This window comes from Cervus canadensis, chromosome 10, assembly GCF_019320065.1.
Source record: "Cervus canadensis isolate Bull #8, Minnesota chromosome 10, ASM1932006v1, whole genome shotgun sequence".
Lineage (NCBI taxonomy): Eukaryota > Metazoa > Chordata > Mammalia > Artiodactyla > Cervidae > Cervus > Cervus canadensis.
In genome coordinates, this window is record NC_057395.1 from 61,679,138 (window position 1) to 61,703,696 (window position 24,559).

Genomic DNA, 24,559 nt, shown 5'->3' on the forward strand with positions numbered 1-24,559 from the left:
GATACCCCCTCCCACACCTGGGCACCTGTCAAAGCCCACAGCAGGTTGGGCCCCGCCCCTGAAAAAGGCAGATGGGGGGAAACTTCAGACTCTTATAGAGACTCATAGCAGGCTCTGTCTTGAGAATGAATAGGTAGTCAGCCGCTCAGGAACCCCAGCTGGCCTGTGAAACTGGAGAAATTGCTGGGGAGGCCGTCCTGGGGGCTGATTCTCTACCATGCAGCCCAAATAATGGGGGAACTCACAGGTCTGCTGCAGGGTCCCTGATGGTAGAAGGAGGTGGGAGCCCAGAGCAGACCACTTGTGAGTTCTTTACCTGACTCCTCAACCTGTTTTACAAGCCTCACCTTGAAGGAAAAAAGTCCCCCACAGGAGCCCCCATTGCAGGAGCCACCAGGAGGACTTCGGGCAGGAGGGCAGGACCGTCCTGATCTTGGACCTCACCCTTGATGTGTGTATGACACACCCAAGATAAGGTGGAGGCTGGAACATGCTTTCCCAGAGGAGACACGAATCTTTACCCCCAGCCCAGAATTTTCCCACCTGTGTATGACCACATCACCTGGCACAAGGTAGATATCAAGTGCAAAATGATTGAATGGAGACTTCCTCAGGACCCTGGCTTGCTCGTCATTAGGAATGACCTGTCCAAGCAGGACAGAGCCTCTCCCTCAAGCCTTAGAAGATCCTCATTCCTCTCCTATGGCTTTACCAGATGCATGTCACTCTGCAGTCTGCAGACACTGTTATCCCATTAAACCTCGTGATAACATTGGGTGCTCCCTGATAGGGTGTGAGATCACTCCCTTCTGCCAGCAGAGCAACACCACTTCCAACGCTAGAAGTCAAGATAGGGGCTCCAAGGACCACCCTCCTGCTCTCTCCACCCCATATGGTCCCTCCCTGCTGCCACCCCCATCCCAGGCCTCGAAGCTCAGCTAAGAACCAAACAGCCCAAAACACCTCCCCTGCTCACCTGCTCTGGTGATCTAAGGTCTTCCCCAAAATGATCCCCCCTGAAGGTCTTCTTAAGAAATACATCTTTTTGACATGATCCTCTACACAGAAAACCCTAAAGACTCTACCAGAAAATTACTAGAGCTAATCAATGAATATAGTAAAGTTGCAGGATATAAAATTAACACACAGAAATCCCTTGCATTCCTATACACTAACAATGAGAAAACAGAGAAATTAAGGAAACAATACCATTCACCATTGCAACAAAAAGAATAAAATACTTAGGAGTGTATCTACCTAAAGAAACAAAAGACCTACACATAGAAAACTATAACACACTGATGAAAGAAATCAAAGAGGACGCAATAGATGGAGAAATATACCGTGTTCATGGATTGGAAGAATCAACATTGTGAAAATGAGTATACTACCCAAAGTGATCTATAGATTCAATGCAATCCCTATCAAGCTACCAACGGTATTCTTCACAGAACTAGAACAAATAATTTCACAATTTGTATGGAAATACAAAAAACCTCGAATAGCCAAAGTAATCTTGAGAAAGAAGAATGGAACTGGAGGAATCAACCTGCCTGACTTCAGACTATACTACAAAGCCACAGTCATCAAGATAGTATGGTACTGGCACAAAGACAGAAATATAGATCAATGGAACAAAATAGAAAGCCCAGAGATAAATCCACATACCTACGGACAACTTATCTTGCCAAAGGAGCCAAGGATATACAATGGAAAAAAGACAACCTCTTCAACAAGTGGTGCTGGGAAAACTGGTCAACCACTTGTAAAAGAATGAAACTAGAACACTTTCTAACACCATACACAAAAAATAAACTCAAAATGGATTAAAGATCTAAATGTAAGACCAGAAACTATAAAACTCCTAGAGGAGAACATAGGCAAAACACTCTCTGACATAAATCACAGCAGGATCCTCTATGACCACCTCCCAGAATATTGGAAATAAAAGCAAAATACCACAAAATGACCTAATGGAAACTGAAAAGCTTTGACAAACAAGAAACATAAGCAATGAAAAAGACACCTCAGAATGGGAGAAATAATAAGCAAATGAAGAAAACAAGACAAAGGTTAATTCAAAAATATACAAGCAACTCCTGCAGCTCAATTTTCAGAAAATAAAATGACCCAATCAAAAAATGGGCAAAACTAAACAACATTTCTCCAAAAAGACATACAGATGTCTAACAAACACATGAAATGCTCAAGATCCACTCAATCAAGAAATGCCAAATTCAACCTCAATAGTACCATTACACGCCAGTCAAATGCTGCTATCCAAAGTCTACAAAGCAATAAATGCTGGAGAGGTTGTGGAGAAAAGGTAACCCTCTTACACTTTGTGGAATTGCAAACTAGTACAGCCACTATGGAGAACAGTGTGGAGATTCCTTAAAAACTGGAAATAGAACTGCCATATGACCAGCAATCCCACTTCTGGGCATACACACTGAGGAAACCAGATCTGAAAGAGACACGTGCACCCCAATGTTCATCGCAGCACTGTTTATAATAGCCAGGACATGGAAGCAACCTAGATGCCCATCAGCAGATGAATGGATAAGGAAGCTGTGGTACATATACACAATGGAATATTACTCAGCCATTAAAAAGAATACATTTGAATCAGTTCTAATGAGATGGATGAAATGAGCCCATTATACAGAGTGAAGTAAGCCAGAAAGATAAAGACCAATACAGTATACTAACACATATATACGGAATTTAGAAAGATGGTAATGATAACCCTATATGCAAGACAGAAAAAGAGACACAGATGTACTGAACAGACTTTTAGACTCTGTGGGAGAAGGTGAGGGTGAGATGTTCAGAGAGAACAGCATTGAAACAAGTATACTATCAAGGGTGAAACAGATCATCAGCCCAGGCTGGATGCATGAGACGGGTGCTCAGGGCTGGTGCACTGGGAAGACCCAGAGGGATGGGATGGAGAGGGAGGCGGGAGGGGGGATCAGGATGGGGAACACATGTAAATCCATGGCTGATTCATGTCTATGTATGGCAAAAACCACTACAATATTGTAAAGTAATTAGCCTCCAACGAATAAAAATAAATGGGAAAAAAAAATAAAGGTCACAGTGTTTAACTTAAACAAATAAATAAAAGAAATACATCTTTTTAAGAAGTGATTTTCAATTTTTCAAGGTTCATGACCCATGTCTTCAAATAAAAGCTTACAAAGAATTCTGATACATAAAATAGATGACAAGGGAGCTCCTCTAATAGAATGAGACAGGGGGCTGGATCTCTGCCCTCTCTCGTTCCACTTTCTAATCCCCAAAGTGGGCACCTCTGAGAAGCTTCTATGCTCCATGGAGTGAAGTCATTGAGTCACCCAGGAGGGAGGCCATCAAGAACCCAGAGTGTTGAGTGACATGACATAGGATGGACGTGTTTTTACCAACTGGGATAATAGCCTAAAGAATGGGGAGAGATTTATTGGAAGAAAGAAAGGGGCCCAGAACAAAGAACATGGAAGGCACTTACTCTTTCCCACCCAGACCACAACTCCCCAGTTAAGGGCTCTGATTCCTCCACACCCAGTCCAATGCCTGGTCCAATCCTGTTGTCCTACTTTCTAAATAGTTCTCAGATCTACCAGCAGTACCACACTGAACAAGGCTTCCACCATCTCTCACCTGGATTATTCCAGCTCCCTTCCCCCTGGACTCCAAGTAGCAGCGAGAATAGACTTTTCATAACATAAACTGAATCATGTCACTTGCTGGTTAAAACCCTCTAACGGAAAAAAATAAAATAAAATAAAACCCTCTAATGGCTTCCAACTCAGAAGAAAATCCATGGTCTTCATCACGGCCCACAAGGCTCTTCCTGACTGGCCCCAGATCAGCCCTCCATCCTCCTCAGTTTTACTGGCCTATGAGTTGCTCAAACACACCAGATCTTCCCTACATCAGGCTGACCTGAGCTGTTCCCTCTCCCTCATCCCTTCACCCTGTCTTGGGTGGTTTCTTCTTATCCTTTAAGTCAACTAAGGGACCATCTCCTCTGAGAGGGCCTCAACTACTGTCATCTCAGGCTTCATTTCTTTCAAAACTCTTAACACAACTTGTCCTTTATTTCATTGAATTTTATTGGTCTGTTTACTTGGTCTATGTCTGTCTCTCTGACTATAAATCATGAGGGGAGACACCATGGCTCATTAATGCATTCATGGTGCCTGGTACATGAAAAGTGAAAGTGAAGTCGCTCAGTCATGTCCAACTCTTTGGGACCCCGTGGACTGTAGCCCACCAGGCTCCTCCATCCATGGGATTCTCTAGACAAGAATACTGGAGTGGGTTGCCATTTCCTTCTCCAGGGGATCTTCCCGACCCAGGGATCGAACCCAGGTCTCCTGCATTGCAGGCAGACGCTTTAACCTCTGAGCCACCAGGGAAGCCCATAGCTGGTGCTTAATAAATGTCTGAGGAATACATAAATAGATGAACTGATGGATGGATGGATGGATGGATGGATGGATGGATGGATGGATGGATGGATGGATGGATGGCTGAACTCTCCTTGCCTCACATATGGCTGTCACTTTACACACTCAGAGTCACTGTGTTATCTGACTCCCATAACCCCCATAAGAGAAGCAGGCAAGGAACTGGTAGCCAATTTGACAGTCAGGGAGAGAAAGTGAGGCTCTGAGAAGTTGATCCATTCATTCATGCAACCATTCCTTCATTTGTTCCATGTTTACTGCACACTGAGGGAGACAGGGATGTACAAGATGAGTGAGACATGCCCCAGCCCTCAAGGATCTCACAGACCAGTGGCACGAGAAGACAAATGGCATGTCCTAGGTCAAGGCTTTGGTTTCAGGCACATCTGTGCTTGAATCTCAGCCCTGCCACTTTTGTAGAGAAATAACAGCTTCTCTGAACCCCAGTTTCTTCATCTCTAAATGGGGATGTGGGTGAGGATAATGTGCTGCTGCTGCTGAATGCAGGTTGTTGTAAGGATGGAAAGCGTTTTTTGAGTGCTTATTAACAGGGGTTTGGTGGTTGTGGTCACGGTCTTGTATCTTTTCAGTGTGATTTCCATGACGTAACCCTCTCTCCATCTCAGGCAAAGCTAAATCCATCCACTCCTCCACCCCTACCCCCATAAAACCCAAGCTGGCTGATACCTAAAATGCCATCAGAGCAACACCTATAGCTATATATGGAGCCAACTTGTTGCACTTTCAAGTAGCGAAATGTAGCCCATGGATGGTAAAGTCACTCAGAGTGAAAGCAGCATAAACAATGTGTAGCCCCTCAGGGAATGAATGAAAAGCTCCTCTAGGCACAGACATATTCAGCTTTGACCTACAAACAAAGCAGAGACCATAGGCCTAACACATTGACATCTGTGGGGCAACTGGGTGGAAAAGAAACAGAGTCAAAACAAAGACATCTGCAAATGTCTTAAATACTTAACCTTTTGAAACCACTCATGTATCTGTGACAAGATATATTCACATGTATCATTATAGTAGGATGTGTCAACAAAACTCTGTCCTCCCATTGAAAGTAAAAACTTTAGTGACATTAAAATGTCTCTATGCTTGCCTTAATTCTAGTAAAAGCATTATAAAGAATCCAATATTTCAGTTTAAAAAAAAAAACCCAAATCCAGATTTCCTTATAGAAAATAAAGTATAAATAGTTGCCAAAGTCTAGGAAAATGGTATAAGATCTGAGAGAAAGGTAGACAAAAAAAAAAAAAAAATTCTGAAAAAACTGATGCAAAATTACATAATGATGATGATGATAGTAAATTATGGAATACTCATATATGCCAAGGGGCTTCCCTGGTAGCTCAGATGGTAAAGAATCCACCTGCAATGCAGGAGACTCAGGTTTGATCCCTGGGTTGGGAAGATCCCCTGGAGAAAGGCATGGCAACCCACTTCAGTATTCTTGCCTGGGAAATCCCATGGACAGAGGAGCCTGGTAGGCTATGGTCCATAGGGTCGCAGAGTCAGACATGACTGAAGCAATTTAGCACACACACACGCATATATGCCAAGCATGGTGCTAACTGTTTGACATATTCACCTCATTTGATCCACAAGGCAACCCTATGATAGGTACAATATTATCCTTACTTTATGGATGAGGAAATTAATGCACAAAAAAAAGGTTGGATGACAGCCCAAGGCCACACAAGAGTAAGTAGCTGAACCAGGATTCACAGACAGGTCCACCTGGCCCCAAAGCCTGTGCACAGAAATTTTGCCTCTTCCTAAAACACTAACCTTTCACCTTTGATAAATCACAAAGCTCACCGAAAATCTCATGAAAGATATGTACCCTAAAAATGAAAATTAACCCAAATTTTACAAGCAACTGAAGAGTTCAGGGATGTAAGTTCCCTACAGGAGGCCTCTGTGAATTCCCATTGCTGGCAAAGATCTGAGAGCAAGTACACAAGAGAAGGAAACTGAGGAAGGAAAGCTACACGTGACTGACAAGGTCCAGGGGACCAGATGACATAGACAAGCATATATGCAGACAAACATATAAGTATGCACACGGCTGTATGCATGTCACTAAAAAAACACCTATGGGACATCCCTGGTGGTCCCGTGGCTAAGAATCTGCCTGCCAACGCAGGGGACACGGATTCAATCCCTGGTCTGGGAGAATAACACAGGCTGCAAGGTAATTAAGCCAGTGCACCACAACTACTAAGCCCACACGCCCTAGAGCCCCTGCTGTGCAACGAGAGAAATATTGCAATGAGATGCCCACACACCGCAACTAGAGAGCAGCCCCGCTTGCCACTAGAGAAAGACCACGCACAGCAACGAAGGCAGCACAGCCATAAATAAGTGAATAAATAATTTTTTAAAAAATACCTATGAAAGGTCAAAAGCCTGATGCCAACCAAGATACCCATGGCTCAGCCAGGCCTATTAAGACACCTTCACACAAAGGTCATTAAGAATTGGTCTCTGCCTTATCTTCTGGAACTGTGATCCAGCCAAGACTTGGCTGGACTTGAAAGGGCCCTACCCTTCGAGAATCAGCAGGCCAAATCACTTAGAGCTTGGGAACAAACATGTCCTTGTGTCCAGCCTAGTAAACCATACCTGCCTGAAATACCTTCCCATGAATGCTGGATTAGCAGAATTCAAAGGCTGCCCCACCTCCAAAAGTTCAAGGAGGGAGAGAGACAAAGACCTGGGAGGCCCCCAGGGCCTTCAGAGACTGCATTCCGGATATGCCCCTTCCAGACCATGGAGTTGGGTTCATTCCTTGGCACCAAAGAATCAGTGGAAGCACCGATATCAAAGTTCACACCCACCAACAAGCATGACAAATTTCACCTAAAAGATGATTCTGTTTCCCTCAAAGGTCCAAGAAAAATAAGAGCCAGGACAATCGGTTTTGTCTCTTGCTATCATCAGGTACACGTTCTGCCCTCTGAGAAAAGGTCAGCTGTCATTTGTTCTAGGCATCCGACATTTCAGCAAAGACAAAAACGGGACCTTTGGCAACCGAAACTGGAGCTGAGGTTCACAGTATGAGAACAGTGAGGTCGGAAGGGCCCTGCAGCAAAATGCTGAGCCTGCCTGAAGGCAGGGACCCAGCCCAATCCCCACCCCAGCCCCCACTCCCCACTTCAGGCATTAACCATCCCTTGAGTCCAAATCACCCCCTCTCCCCTTCTCTTACATTTTAAAGCTGCGGGAATACCACGGCATGATCATGTCAGGATACACCCCATCACAGAACATGGAGTGCTAGGAACCTAACAGATGACTGGGGCTTCTCTAAAATACAGAAAAAGCCCAAGGCCCAGGGGATAGGCTCTAGAATTGTGGGAGCCATTAAATGAGATAATAAGTGAGAAGTCTGGGCTAGAGACTGAGAAATCCTGAATACAGATGAGCACTACAGCAGGCTCCTGACACCCTTCAAGCCTCATTCCTGCATGCTAAGTCACTCAGTTGTGTCTGACTCTTTGCCACCCTATGGACTGTAGGTTCCTCCAGGCTCCTCTGTCCATGGGATTCTCCAGACAAGAATACTGGAGTGGGTTGCCATGCCCTCCTCCAGGGTATCTGCCCAACCCACGGATCAAACCCACATCTCTTAGGTCTCTTGCATTGGCAGGTGAATTCTTTACCACTAGCACCACCTGGGAAGCCCTCTAGCCTCATTCCAGGGCAATTAGGGAAAGGAAAGGGGGCTGAGCAAATCATGTAACAAGCATGTTTAAAGTCCCCCAGGCCTGCATTCATGCTCTTGCCCACTTAAGACACAGTGTACTTTCATCCTGCACCCATTACTTCTCTCCCAAATCTCTGCATGTTTGGATCCTTCATGTCATACATTTCTGATACAATAATGTCACTTGACTTGGAGGCCATCCCTGAACACCTTGTCCAAAGGGACCCCACACCCTCTCCCTCAGATCCCCCACTGTAGTGAAGGTCACTCAATGCTGAGTGCCAACTATGACCAAGGCATGGCACTGGCACCATGGGGCGAATCTCCCAGTCTTCAACCATAACCAAGGCTTCAACCATAAAAGCCTGCCAGGGATAGATGACGTATTCATTTCCATTAAGTTTAATGTACAATCCCTGTGAGGCATTTGGACAATGATAACCATGTCCTGACCAGTAGGACATGCCCAGCACAGGTCCAGACACTCAACAGACAGTATCAACTCACCCACCAACCCATCTCAACCACCCAGGTAATGTAAACCTAGACCATGAGGAGTACTGAAGAGAGGCAAGGTTTTGGGCCCACTTCTTGTGAATCCATCTGTCCTAATCATCCTAAGAATAGATATATTAAAGAACAATGAAATACAGATACTACTGAAGGGGAAAGGGAAAAAAAAACCTAGAAAAGAATAAAAAGGAAATATTCGAGCCAAGTATGAGATCATTAGGTGTTTCCCCAGGGGCTCAGTGGTAGAGAATCTGTCTGCAATACAGGAGATTCAGGTTTGATCCCTGGTTCGGGAAGATCCTCTGGAGGAGGGCACGGCAACCCACTCCAGTATTCTTGCCTGAAGAATCCCATGGACAGAAGAGCTTGGTGGGCTACAGTCCAAGCAGTCGCAACAAATCAGACATGACTGAAGCAACTTAGCACACACACGCATGAGATCATTACAAAGTTTTCAAAAATTGTAATGGTATACAAAAAATGCTTTTGATGGTACTGCTAATTTTTCAAAAGCAAAATAAAAATTATATTCAGTATGCAAAAAAAAAAAGAAGAAATACAAATGCTGTCACTCAGAATCTCTTTTCCCTTCTCCATATTTCTCTGAGCTTGAACTTTACAAATTTCCTGCCATGTGCTATTTGCATCTTATAAATAGAGAACACAATGCATATGACAGGAGGAGGTGTTATTCAGTGGAGGCCAGAATTCCATAGATAAGATGAGCCTTGAGCTTGTCTGACAAGAAAGTCATTCTAAGGTTTGGAGAACTGTGAGTTAGGTACAAACATGCATACACATACACGTCACTTGAAGCGATACTTAAAGTAGGGAGGAATTCACCTGAAAAATGAAAATGTCTCTTGGAAAATCAGAGGTTGGAGGACCGAGTCATGCTGTTCCAGAGCTAATCAGCTGGAGACAGCAGTGTTTCCTCCTGTATACGGGCTCCTCTGTCCCGCCACTCCTCCACAGTTCCACAGCAAGGGGGCTGGGAGGTCAACTGCCCTTTGTCTTCTTGCTCATCCACTGCTATGCTCACACAAGGCCACCTCCATCCTCAGAAACAGTGAGATATGACTACACTCATGACGATGTATCTACTAGAATGGGTGAAATACAGAGCACTGACAACACCAAATGCTGGCAATAGGAGCTCACAATGGTAGTGGGAAGACAAAATGGTACAGACACTTCGGAAGACAGCTTACAGTTTCTAACAAAGCTGTAATACATATACAGCGTAATACATGTACATATGTGTAATACATACACAGCATACAGAATTTAGTCCATAATATTGTTATACTTTTGTAGGGCGACAGCTGGTAACTAGATCTGTCACAGTGAACATTTCATAATATATAAAAAAGTCAAACCACTCACTATGCTGCATATCTGAATCTAATATAATGTTGTAAGTCAATTACACTTTAATAAAAAAAAACTGAACATACTCATACCATATAACCCAGCAATTATGCCCTTTAGTATTTATTCAAATAAGTTGAAAGCCTAGGTCCACAAAGAAACCTGCACATGGACATTTAGAACTGCAGTATATGTAACTTCCAGAACTTGTAAGCCCCCAAAATGTCCTTCAGTGGTTGAAGAAACCATGGTATATTCAGACAATGGAATGTATTTAGCATTCAAAAGAAATGAGCTGTTAAACCACAAAAAGATATGGAGGAAACTTAAAGATGTATTTCTAAGTGAAAGAAGCCAGTGTGAAAAGGCATATATAGTATGATTCTGACTATGTGGAATTCTGGAAAAGGCAAAACAATAGAGACAATAAAAAAAACAACAACAGTGGTTGCCAAAGCAAGGTGTGGATGTGGGATAGATAGGTGGAACAGAGCCAATTTTTAGGGCAATGAAATTATGCCACAGATGGTGAATCTTAGTGTCAACTAAGGACTTTAGTTAATAATAATTTTTCAATACTAATTCATCAGATGTAACAAATGTACCACATTAATATGTGTGTGTGAGTGCTCCATCATGTTCAATCCTTTGCAACCTCATGGACTGTAGCCCACCAGGCCCCTGTGTCCATAGAATTTTCCAGGCAAGAATACTGGAGTGGGTTGGGAGATGTTAAAAATGGGGCAAATTGTTTCAACAGAGAAGGAATATATGAAAACTATGCACTTTCTGCTCAGCTATCCCCTATAACCAAAATTTAAAAAAAAAATAGTAATATTCCTCCCTTTTTCCCTCCCTTCCACCCTCCATCCCTTCCTTCTTCCCTTTTCTTCTTTCATTTTTTCATTAACTTATTCCTCCTAGAGTGAGTTTATTTAGAATTATACAGTATGTAGCCTTTTCAGATTGATTTCTTTCACTTACTAATATGCATTTAAGTTTCATCACGTCTTTTTTTTAAGGTTTATTTATTTATTTTTGGAAGCACAAGCTGGAATCAAGATTTCCGGGAGAAATATCAATAATCTCAGATATGCAGATGACACCACCCTATGGCAGAAAGTGAAGAAGAACTAAAGAGCCTCTTGATGAAAGTGAAAGAGGAGAGTGAAAAAGTTGGCTTAAAGCTCAACTTTCAGAAAACTAAGATCATGGCACCCGGTCTCATCACTTCATGGCAAATAGATGGAAACAGTGGCTGACTTTATTTTTCGGGCCTCCAAAATCACTGCAGATGGTGACTGCAGCCATGAAATGAAAAGACGCTTACTCCTTGGAAGGAACATTATGACCAACCTAGACAGCATATTAAAAAGCAGAGACATTACTTTGTCAACAAAGGTCCATCTAGTCAAGGCTATGGTTTTTCCAGTGGTCATGTATGGATGTGAGAGTTGGACTATAAAGAAAACTGAGCACCGAAGAATTGATGCTTTTGAACTGTGGTGTTGGAGAAGACTCTTGAGAGTCCCTTGGACTGCAAGGAGATCCAACCAGTCCATCCTAAAAGAGATCAGTCCTAGGTGTTCACTGGAAGGACTGATGTTGAAGCTGAAACTCCAATACTTTGGCCACCTGATGCAAAGAGCTGACTCATTTGAAAAGACCCTGATGCTGGGAAAGATTGAGGGCAGGAGGAGGATGGCATCACCGACTCAATGGACATGGGTTTGGGGGGACTCCGGGAGTTGGTGATGGAGAGGGAGGCCTGGCGTGCTGCGGTTCATGGGGTCGCAGAGAGTCAAACACAACTGAGCGACTGAACTGAACTACTCATTTTTGGCTGCACTGGGTCTTTGTTGTTGTGAGCAGGGACTGCTCTTCATTGTGTTTCATGGGCTTCTCACTGCAGTGGCTTCTCCTGTTGCCAAGCACAGGCTCTAGGTGTGCAAACTTCAGTAGTTGCGGCACCAGGGGTTAATTGCCCCAGGGATCAAACCCGTGTCCCCTGCATTGGCAGGCAAATTCTTAACTACTAGACCACCAGGGAACAACCCCCCACCCCAAGTCTTTCTATGGCTTGATAGTTCTTTTTTAGCGTTAAATAATATTCTACTGTCCCTACTGAAGGAAGGGCATCTTGGTTAGTTCCAAGTTTGGTAATTATGAATAAAGCTGCTATAGACATTTATGTGCAGTTTTTTTGTGTGGACATAAGTTTTCAGCTTCTTGGATAAGTACCAAGGAGCACAATTGTTAGACCATATGGTAAGAGTATGTTTCATTTTCTAAGAAACTGCTGAATTGTTTTTCCAAGTGGCTGCACCATTTTGTATTTCCACCAGCAGCGAGTTCCTGTCACTCAATATCCTTGCCAGTATTTCATGCTGTTGGTATTTCACAGTTTGGCCATTCTAGTAGATGTGTAGTGGTGCAAGATTTCTTTAGGAGGAGTTTTAAGTTATGAGCTCAATTTCCTATTTTTCAAGGAATTTGTCTAACAAAACATGTACAGAACTTCTATGCTAAAAACTGGAAAGTACTGATTAAAAATATCAGAGAAGATCTAAATAACTAAGGGACATACCACAATCATGGATTGAAAGGCTCAACATAGTAAAAATGTCAATTATGCCCAAATTGATAGAGGATTAACACAATTCAAACTCTTATCAAATTCCCAGCAAGATTTTATTTTACCAAATAAATATCAATATTTATTTTACCAAAATCCCAGCAAGGTATAATTTAAACAAGAGTATTCTAAAATTCATAATGGAAAGGCAAAGGAACTAGGATGTCAAAAGTAATTTTTTTTTTTTAAGTAATTTTTAAAAGCAAGAATAGGGACTTCCCTGGTGGTCCAGTGGTTAAGACTCTCTTCTCCCAGTGTAGGGGCCACAAGTTTGATCCCTGGTCAGGGAACTAGGATCCCACATGCCACATGGGGCAGTCGAAAATTTTTTAAAAATAAAAAAGCAAGAATAACATGGGAAGAATCAGTCTACCAATATCAAGACTTACATAGCTATAATAATCAAGATTGTGTGGTACTAGCTGAGGGATAGATATATAGATCCATAGGTATCTCATTTTTATACAAGGGTGGAGGGTGGGGTGAACTGGGAAATTAGGATTGACATATAGAGACTACCATGTGTAAAATAGCTAGCTAGTGGGAAGTTGCTATATAGCACAGGGAGCTCAGCCCTATGCTCTGTGTTGACCTAGAGGAGTGGGATGGAGGGTGGGAGGGAGGCCGGCTTAAAAGGGAGAGGATATGTTAATATAGATAGATAGATAGATAGATAGTTATGACTGATTCGTGATGTTACACTGTTAACATAACAGTGTAAAGCAATTATCCTCCAATTAAACATAAATTTAAAAAAAAATTTTTTTTTAAATTTTAATGGTGAGATCCTGGAGAGAACATCACAGAGCTGTTTTTTGCCTGCTGAATTTTGAGAGTTCCTTACATTTCCTGGACACAAGCCCAACTTCAGATTCTCTCCCAATCTGTGGCCCCCCTGTTTTTCATTCTTTTGACAAACAAAACTTTGTTGTTCTTTTTAGAATTGTTCTGGTTATTCTAGTGCTTTGGGTTTTCAATATTAATGATAGAATCAGACTGTCAGCTTCTAAGAAAAAGTCTGCTGGAACTTTTCTTGGGATTGCAATCTGTAAGGAATGCACTTCTTAACAACATTACACCTTCCAACCCATAAACACTGTGTCTCTCCATTTTTTTTAGGTCTGCTTTGATTTATTTCACCAGCTCTGTAGTTTTTTACACAAAGACTGTTTAGGAACAGGTTTTGAGGGATTTATATCTGAATAGTTTATTTTTTGAGCTACTGTAAAATGTAGTCTTCATTTTAGTATGCAGCTCTTAACTGTTAGTATACAAATGCAATTGATGTTTGTATCTTGACCTTCTATCCTGTTATTGACTTTAAAAAAATTGCACAACATGAGAGTTGCAAGTTAAGTTTTATCTTGGGGAATATGAGAACTATAGCCCAGAGACAGCACCTCACATAACTCTGACAGACTGTTCCAAAGAGGGTGGGGGGAAGGACACTATATACATAATTTTGACAAAGGAGGACTATATGCAATCAAGCACGTCCATTTCTTAGAAAGTTTCTTGTGGCCACCTGATGTGAAGGCTGACATTGAAGAAGACCCTGATGCTGGGAAAGACTGGGGGCAGAAGGAGAAGAGGGTGACAGAGGATGAGCTGATTGGATGGCATCACCTACTTAATGGACATGCGTTTGAGCAAACTCTGGAAGACAGTGAAAGACAATGCAGCCTGGCAAGCTGGAGTCCATGGGGCCACAAAGAGTCGGACATGACTTAGCGACTGAACAACAAGAGTAATCAAAGAATATACTTGGATTTTTTTTAGGTTTGTTTTACGGACCAGCATACAGTCTGTTGGTGAATGCTTCATACAACCTTGAAAAGACTGCATTCTTCTGTTGCTGGGTAGATTGTTCTGTACATATCAGTTAATTCAAATTAGTTGGAAGTGTTGTTCAGCTTCTTCATGTGTTTGATTTTCTGTGTACTTTTTCTATCAACTGAAAGAAGAATGTTGCTTAATCATTGGTTAATCTGTTGGTTAATCAAGGAAATCTCCAAATGTAATTGTGGGTTTGTCTATTTCTCTTTTCATTTCTGTCAGATTTTCCTTCATGTATTTTGAAGATCTGTTGTTAGATGTAGACATGTTTAGGATTACTATGGCTTCTCAGTGAACTGACTCTTCTATTATTATATAACATCTCTCTTGATCCCTGATACAATATCTTGTTCTAAAATTTACATTGGTTTGATATTAAGATAGCCCCTACAGCCATACATATATATTTGCTAATCTTTAAAATTTTTCTTTTTAATCACACTTACACATGCCCACAGTTTAATGTCCTTCAGACACTGGTTGCATCCCCAAGCTGTTACCTGTGCTTCTGACCAACCAGCTACAAACTGAGGTTCCCATGGCCCCCTTCCTTGGGTTTGATTAACCTGCTAGCACAGCTCACAGAATTCAAAGAAACTCAGTTTATAAACTCAGTTTACAAAAGGATATGATAAAGGATACAGATGAACAGCCAGATGAAGAGATGCAGGGCAAAGTCTGGGATGGTCCCAAGCCCAGGAGCTTCTGTTCCTGTGGATCCAGGGTGCATCACCCTCCTGATGTATATCTGCTCACCAGTCTAGAAGCTCTCCAAATCCTGTACTTCTGGGATTGTATAGGAGGTTCCTCAATTTGGCATAATCAATCATTAACTCCATTTCCAGTCCATCTCCCTTCTCTAGAGGATGGGAGATGAGGCTGAAATTTCCAACCTTCTAATCATGGCTTGGTCTTTCTGGTGGCCAGCTCCTATCCAGAAACCATCCAGGAGCCACCATCCAGTGTCACTTCATTAGAACAAAAGATGCTCTTAGTGCACTTATCACTTAGGAATTTACAAGGATTTTAGGAGCTCTGTGCCAGGAACTGGAGGCAGAGACCAATATACCTATTTTCTATTATCTCATGAGCTCAAATGAAGCCCATTTATCTGGTCCTCTAGCCAGAATAATGGAGAAGGGAACGGCCACCCACTTCAGTATTCTTGCCTTGAGAATCCCATGGACTGAGGAGCCTGAAGGGCTACAATCCATGAGGTCACAAAGAGTAGGACACGACTGAGTGACTAACCCTTTCACTTTCATATGACTTGGTTTCCATGGTGGCTCAGACAGTAAAGAATCTGCCTGCAATGTGGGAGACCAGGTTCGATCCCTGGGTTGGGATGATCCCCTAGAGAAGGAAATGGCAACCCACTCTAGTATTCTTGCCTGGAGAATTCCATGGACAGTACAGTCCATGGGGTCACAAAGAGTCAGACACAACTGAGCAACTAACACTTTCACTTTCAGCCAGAATACAGAGGAAATATTTTGTAGTCCAATGTGCTGCACATTTCCAGCACAGGGGCCCCCCATGAATCAAAGAAGGAAAACTAAGGGAAAAAGGAAGTTTATGCCTGAAAATTTTTACCTCCTTCCCTTACCTATTATTATTTACTCTCAGAGCTTTGGGGCATTTTCCTTTTATATTCTGTTCAGAGTTTTAAATTGTGATTAGTGGGCAACATGGCAGGTGGTTGGCTTACATCATCTTGGCTCACACATAGCCAAAGAGCTCATGAGTTCTTCATCAAGATAGACCACATGCTGTGACATAAAACAATACTCAAAGAATGCAAAAAGTTTAAATACATAACCACAATAACATTAATTAAAAATCAATAACAGATCAATACATTAGGAGACATGAAGATGATTCTAAATTAGACTACAAACCTCTAAGTAACTCAAGGGACAATGAAAGCAAAAGGAAAATTGGAAATGTTTAATTTTTTAAATTGTTTTACTAATTAATTTATTTTTGGCTGCACTGGGTCTTCATTGTGGCATCCACAGGCTTCTCTTGTTGCAATGCACAGGCTCAGAAGTTGCAGCACACAGGCTTAGTTGTCCCGAGGCATCTCAGTTTTCTGACCATTGGAAGGTGGATTCTTAACACTGGACCACCAGGGAAATCCCTGGAAATGTTTATAACAGAGTAGCAAGGAAAAGACAACATACCAAGAATCAAAGGTAACGTTTGCCCATATAGTCCTGCCTTACAGTCATTCTACCCCTCTTCTCTCCTCTAGTACCTGACTCCTAGGATCCAGTAGAGAAAACAGGGAGGTTACAGCATTAGCATCAGAACTGGGGTCTAAAAAACACTAAATCCAGTGTCATAAATGAAAACCCTGGAAAAAATAACTCATACCAAAATGAATTTAGAGAGAGAGAGACAATGGGAAACAGGATGCCCCCAACTTGACCTGGTTCATTGTGACATCTTCACATAGAAGCCATCAAGGGCTGGCACTTACCCAGCCTCCTGTGGGGCTAAGTCTCAGCCAGGCTTGAAAGGGCCCTACCCTTCAAGAATCAGCAGGTCAAATCACTGACAGCTTGAGAACAACTACATCCTTGTGTCCAGCCCGATAAACCACATCTGCGTGAAACACCTCCCATGGATCCTGGATTAGCAGAACTCAAAGGCTGCCGCATCTCCTAAAGTTCAAGGAGAGAGAGACAAAGACCAGGAGGCCCCATCAGAGGTTGCATTCTAGATATGCCCCTTCCAGACCATGGAGTCGGGTTCATTCCTTGGCTCCAAAGAATCACTGGAAACACTGAAATCAAAGTTCACACCCACCAACATGTGTCACAGATTTTCACTTAAAAGATGGTTCCATTTTCCCTCAAAGGTCCAAGAAAAATGAGAGCCAGGACAGTTGGTTTTGTCTCCTGCTATCATCAGGTACACGTTCTGCCCTCTGAGAAAAGGTCAGCTGTCATTTGTAGGCATCCGACATTCCAGCAAAGACAAAAACGGGACCTTTGACAACCGAAACTGGAGCTGAGGTTCACAGTATGAGACCAGTGAGGTCCAAAGGGCCCTGCAGCAAAATGCTGAGCCTGCCTGAAGGCAGGGACCCAGCCCAATCCCCACCCCAGCCCCCACTCCCCGCTTAAGACATTAACTATCCCATGAGTCCAAATCGCCCCCCTCCCTCTCTCTTACATTGTAAAGCTGTGGGAACACCACAGCAAGATCATGCCAGGACGGCACCCCATCACAGAACATGGAGTGCTAGGAACCTAACAGATGACTGGGGCTTCTCTAAAATACAGAAAAAGCCCGAGGCCCAGGGGATAGGCTCTAGAATTGAGGGAGCCATTAAATGAGATAATAAGTGAGAAGAAGTCTGGGCTAGAGACTGGGAAATCCTGAATACAGATGAGCACTACAGCAGGCTCCTGACACCCTTCAAGCCTCATTCCTGGGGTAATTAGGGAAAGGAAAGGGAGCTGAGCAAATCATGTAATGACCCTGCTTGAAGTCCCCCTGAAAAAGAAGTTCCTAGCTCAGGGTAGCACTGAGGATGCCTCTGGGCCTAGGCTCATATTTGTTTCCCTTCACTGGTGTCCAGAGCAGGAGTAAAACCTAGACTTGTCTCCCAGGCAAGTTTTCTCTACCTTCAGCCAAGCATCTTTCCTCCCACCTCTGGAACTAGTCAAGGTCTTGCCCGTGTCAGGTTCTTTGTACTTTTCCAAGCCCCAGACCTCCGCGTGCCTGGATCCCTCCTATTTCCCCCATCAGGGATAAAATGTCACTCATCACCTGACACCCTGTCCAAAAAGAACCCACTCCATCATTTTTTTATATCACTATCAGAAGTCAACCTATTAACAGTGTCCCCCACTAAGGTGTGAGCTCCGTGAAGGAGAACCTTGCGTGTCTGGCCCACTACCTAGTAGTCCCCACAGCCTACCGCAGTACCTGGCAAAGAGAAAGTACTCAGTGATATCCACTGAGTGAACACATGCATGTACACATGCCAAGGGTCACTGAGAGCTTCACACTTTACTTCAGGGATAGGAAAGAACTCACTGACGATCCCATCTCCCTGGCTCACAGCAGAAAGTAACAGTGGGTTTGGGGGAGATGATTTGATATCTATTAATAGCAAGAAGATTTGCATTCAGATCCTAAATCAGCTGGACTTCTTGGTGTCCTGAGGCACATACATAACCTCCTCTCTAAAACTCAGTGTTCTCATCTGCAAAAAAAAAAAAACAAACAAGGGTATGGAATTGGCTAGACCAGTGGTTCTCAAACCTGGGCTACTCGCCTGGACGATTTGTGGAGGCTTTTTAAACAAAGTTCTTCACCTCAACCCTGACTTACTAAAGTATTAAAGAGTTAGGGAAGGGAGGATCTAAGAATTAAAACTTTTAACAATGACCCATCCCCACCATCCCCTCCCAGGTGAAAATGATGCCTGCAGGGACATCTGGTTCTCTCCACTAGGAAAAGAGGGCAGGGCCAGGCCCGCACCTGCCCTGAAGACTCCCAGAGAACCTTCCAGATGCTCTGCCCAATGCAATCCCAACTAGTGAAGCTTCCAGAACCAGCTTCATTTGCCTCAGACCCTGATCCATGATCATCCACTCATCTGTGGGTAGGTTGGCGAGTATCAGTCTCTCTCACTTGGACCATCAGCTGCATCAGGGCTGGGACCCTGTCTGGGTTGTACACCTTTCTACCATCTCCAGGAACAGTGTGTGTGTATCAGTCGCTCAGTCGTGTTTGATTCTTTGCAACCCCATGGACTGTAGCAGCCTTCCAGGCTCCTCTGTCCATGGAATTCTCCAGGCAAGAATACTGGAGTGGGTTGCCATGCCCTTCTCCAGGGGATCTTCCTGACCCAGGGATCGAACCCAGATCTCCCGCCTTACAGGCAGACTCTTTACCCTCCGAGCCACCAGGGAAGCCCCCAGGAACAGTGCCTGGTACAATATATATTTGCGGCAATACAGGAGTGACTGAGCACACAGGTACTTTATGGTGGACAGCTGAGAGGCCTCGAGAGGCAAACATACTCTGAGAATCTCCAGGAGAGGGCTCACCATGATGTTACTACCCAGCTCAGTTGGACTCAGAGCCCTTTATCATGAAGCAGCAGATAATAAGCATGTTACAGGGGACAAAGACTGCCCAGTGCAGGGCACGTAAGAGGCAGTCAGTACCAGAGGAGTGCAGGGGAATTTCATGTGGCTGGAGAGCTGCTTAAACCCATGAGAGAGGGGCTGTCTAATCCCTTTGAACTGAATTCTTAACCCAGACTCATTTTAATGATTTATTTATTTATTGGTTGTGCTGGGTCTTCATTGCTGCACGTGGGCTTTCTCTAGTCGTGGTGAGCAGGGGCTACTCTATAGTTGCGGGGCACAGCCTTCTCATTGCGGGGGCTTCTCTTGTTGAGGAACACAGGCTTTAGAGTGGAGGCTCAGTAACTATGGCCCACGGGCAGGGTTGCGTCGAGGCATGTGATACCTTCCGGGACCAGAGATCAAGCCCAAGCGCCCTGGAGCCCCTGCTCGGCAGCAAAAGACGCCACAGCAATGAGAAGCCCATGCACTGCAACTAGAGAGTAGCTCCCACTTGCTGCAACTAGAGAAAAGCCCAGACCAAAAAAAGATAATTAAATGTAAAAAATTTTTTAAAGATAACAGGCCTGTGAAGATTAAAAAGAAGAGAACAGTTACTTGACCTGCCAGCTCTCTCCAAAAGAATTCCAAGAACCCTGAACATCTCAGAAAGACACTGACAGACATCAAAGCCATTAGTAGGTGCTGATCTTGGAAGTCAGCCTGTATCACATCACCCTTATCAGCAGGCTTGGATGGTGTCCCTACATGGCCAACAACTTTTCCGAGAGACACTGGTCTATAAAAATGGGATGGAGCTTTTCCTCTGACAGATTCGAGGCAGAAGCAGGAGTAAGGCACCTCCTGAAAATTTTTGCCCACCAACACTGACCGATCGGCACCAGACAAGGTAAGAACTCTCAACAAACAACATGCAAGAGAGAAGGTCGAAACTCCTTCGAAATGGAAACAAGCATAGGACAGCTTGTCAAAGGATAGATAACTTGGGTTCTTCATTTTGAAAGCATAGGACAGCTTGTCAAAGGATAGATAACTTGGGTTCTACGTTTTGAAAGCATAGGACAGCTTGTCAAAGGATAGATAACTTGGGTTCTACGTTTTGAATCTCCTTAGCCATACCACTCCCCTGCTAAAACGTACAGCACTCTGCCTAGCACAGTAGGGTTAACAGGGGCCTGTTAGGCAAGTGCTTTTAAAAAATGGGAGATTTATTACTAGAATTATCAATGGGCTCCTCTCAAGACAATGTCTAACAATACTGCCATCGGCTCAAGTCACAGGCACAGAATTTTATTATTTTTCCCTCACATGACACTTACATGTTTCCTGAGACACTAATTCTAATTCCTCACTGATGAGGATAAAATGAAAAAATAATGAAGAGGTGAGTTTTTTCAAAAACCAAACTTATTCAATGTGAAGGATTGTTAGTGGAGTCCCATATGTCCTTCCCAACATTTCTGCAATAGCAGTTCTTCCTCTGGTGTCATAAATAACAGGCAGCTTGACTTGGGCAATGCCGGCAGATGGCGAAAGTCGACAAGCCTAAATTTACAAAACTTGACTGATTAGGAAATCCAAACGGAGAGGAGCTCAGAGTCTACTTGCTTCACTGAGGGGAAATGCCCCAAGACACAAACCTCCATGTTACCCAAAACATGAGCAAAGAGAAAGACAGAGAATCATGAGAACAGAGGAATCTGACCAGCAGGGGAGGGAAGTGATCTCCACTGGGTCACACAGCTGAGCTCAGAGTCAAACACAGCTCTCCTGCCTGGGTCTAGACCCTGCCTTCTCATTAGCACTGAGGCTCCTCCACTGCAGAGGATGATAATAATATTGTCTAGTGCCAGATTCACTGGGAGAATTGTTGCAGATGAAGGGCTTAACACAACTGACCAGTATGAACATGAACCAATACTCATTAAGGAAATACCTATGGACACATCCCAAGAAGTAGAGTGGAGATTTACACAGCTTACACATTCACAGTCACTAAGGCTGCTCAACCCCAGCCAAGAGGAAGATGCCCCACACTCAATGGTCAGCAGGAGCATCCAGTGCCCTGCCCACAGGAGGGCCCCAAGAAGTGGATGAATAGGTTAACTCAGTCATTCAATATACACACAGGTGAGCTTCCTCCATTATGGCTGCCACCAATAGCATAGTATGGACTGACCAGTGCCACCATCAGAACAAGCCAGTGGCTCTCCCAGAACAAGGGACTGGGCTTCAAAAAGACAGAGAAGCCCTGAGATGGTCTCACTCATAGAGAGATGACTCTGGCCTCGATGCACTGAGCTAACATGCTAGGATAGCCCAATGACCAAATGAGTAGAGGGTGCCAAGCCTAGGGCTGATTCCTTGGGTGGTTTAGGCCTGACCAGGCAAAACTACCAGCTGGGGGTAGACAGTGGGTAAAGGTGAGCATGCTGGCCACTCTGTAAACACAAGTTTCACCAAGTGAAAAATGAAAACATAGGCCTTCCATCTCAGCACTGTGCAGTTTAGAGCAACTGATGTCCATTCACACTCCACAAAGGGACTGGCACGTGATAAGCTCACATCAACACGGACACTGCTATACATTAGCTGCCTGAAAACAAGGAGAGACCTTGACTACCACAGGAGTGATAACTCTCACAGCTCGATCATTCAAAACACTTGAGTTCCCCAGTTGGTGACTCAGATCACTGCAAGCTATTTGAATCTGGAAGACGGGCAGGAGAATGTGGGACTATACAGTTAAGATCTGGGCAGGGCATGGCCTGTACTCAAGGGGTGCCACCAGCCCATAGACACCTCTGCACAAAGTTAAAGAAGCTGCAGAAAAAGGGGCCCTTTCTCAAGATATTGACTGTCATGGGCTGAAACGCTGTCCCTTGAATACGGTATACGGATCAGAATATTGACAATGTGAATGGCACCTTCCTACAAGAGCTAGGACCGTGGCATGTGGACAACCAATACAAATATACTGGCAGCCCTGTGGTCCACTGGGAATGTGGTTTCTGATGAAGCTCTCCTTTGCAGATATCGGCCACAAGATGCTGACCCTGTGGGCCTTGGCCATCATGCTAGCTGTCCAGGCAGGAGCGCTTGACCTATCGACCTCACCTTTACGGCTGGGAGCCCTTCCTGACAAAATAACCTCTGGGCTCCCCATTCATTTCCCGATCAGTGTGCCTGACCCACAAGTCCCCAGAATTTCCTCAATCAGAAAAGGCTCTCCACCTCCCAGACATGCAGCTGGGACCTCAGGAGGCAGATGTTCACCCGTGGCCAAATACCTTGTGTCTAGCAGCAAACTCAATGACTGTAAGTAAGATTCGTTTTACCTGCACAGGTTTGACTTTCTACCCCTTCACACATGCTTTTCATCTCCAAGCCCAAAGGCTAGTTACACCTTCTGGACAGGTGGTTCTGAAATAAGAGGTGATAGCAGTATCACCTCTGGAGCTTGTTACCAAAACAGCTGCCTGGACCCCACTCACAGACATTCTGGTGCAGCAGTACCCCCAAAGGCCAGAGGGAAGTTCAGACAGTGGTACACGTAATAGTTCTAACCGATCAGTAACTTGGTGGTAGAGGCTGTTAATTTCACTGTCAGACATTTAAAAAAAAAGCCTTAAAAGATATGAATATAGAATTAACACCCTTGTGGGGGCTTCCCTGGTAGCTCAGTGGTAAAGAATCCGCCAGCCAATGCAGGAGATGTGGGTTTGATCCCTGGGTCAGGAAGATCCCCTGGAGAAGGAAACAGCAACCCACTCCAGTATTCTTGAGTTGGAAATCCCATGGACAGAGAAGCCTGCCAGGGTTACATTCCATGGGGCCTCAAAAGAGTCGGACAAGACTCAGTGACTAAACAACAGCAACACCCTTGTACCCACCACTGAGATTGAGGAATAAAATGGGCCATAGGACTGAAGACCCCCAGGCTCCTACTGGGGGTGCACTGCTCCACCCTCCCTCTATCTCCTGACTTGAGGAGGCTTCTGGCCTATTTTCCTCCTGCCATTTCTTTATGTTTTATGACATGCAGATATTCCTTCTCAAGACAAATATTTGCACTAAATGCTATAAGGTTTTCTAAAGGTGACCTGCTTGCACTGTCTCTCAAACTTACCATTCTGAGGTAGTTCATCTGTGCTGTAATGAGAAATTCTGGTCCATTCATTTTCGCTGCAGTATTGTACCCAGTGAATCCTCCATGATTCATGCAGCTAATCGATTTCCTTTTAAAAAAAAATTGCAGTATAGTTGATACAATGTTTCAAGTGTACGGAAAAATGATTGTCTCATATATATATTTTTTCATATTCTTTTCTATTATGGTTTATCATAAGATTTATCATAAGATAATGGCTTCCCTGGTGACTCAGATAGTAAAGAATCTGCCAGCAATGCAGGAGACCTGGGTTCAATCCCTGGGTCGGAAAGATCCCCCGGAGAAGGAAGCAGCTACCCACTCCAGTATTCTGGCCTGGAGAATTCCATGGACTGTATAGTCCATGCAGTTGCAAAGAGTCGGACACAACTGAGTGACTTTCACTTTCATAAGATATTGAATATAGTTCCCTGTTGTATACAACAAGTCCATGTTGTTAATCCTTTCCCCCACCCACTTGGTAACCACAAGTTTATTTTCTAAGTCTGTGAGTCCAGTTCTTTTTTGTAAATATTAAATATGTTCACTTGTATGGTTTTTTTAGATTCCACATATAAGTGATATCATGCATTTGTCTTTGTCTTACTTCAGTTAGTTTGATAATCTCTAGGTCCATCTGTGTTGCTGCAAGTGGCATTATTTCATTCTTTTTCATGGCTAAGATTCCATTATGTGTGTGTGTGTGTGTGTGTGTGTGTGTGTGTGTGTGTGTGTGTACACCATATC

The 24,559-nt window shown here is 43.8% G+C and overlaps 1 protein-coding gene across 5 annotated transcripts in view; it reads right to left on the minus strand.

The window, feature by feature from the left end:
- CDK5RAP1 (CDK5 regulatory subunit associated protein 1) overlaps nucleotides 1–24,559 on the minus strand; it is an 85,859-nt gene that overhangs the window by 6,903 nt on the left and 54,397 nt on the right. For 3 of the 5 annotated variants that reach the window (XM_043478475.1, XM_043478474.1, XM_043478476.1), the window contains one exon: nucleotides 16,580–17,217. The exons of 1 other annotated variant lie outside the window; for it this stretch is intronic. In XM_043478475.1, the coding sequence (XP_043334410.1) occupies nucleotides 17,092–17,217 (126 nt within the window). In that variant the 3' untranslated portion in view covers nucleotides 16,580–17,091. Of the gene's footprint in view, nucleotides 1–16,579; nucleotides 17,218–23,791; nucleotides 23,901–24,559 lie in introns of those variants that run through there. One more of the 5 variants, XR_006271394.1, reaches the window with a different exon arrangement.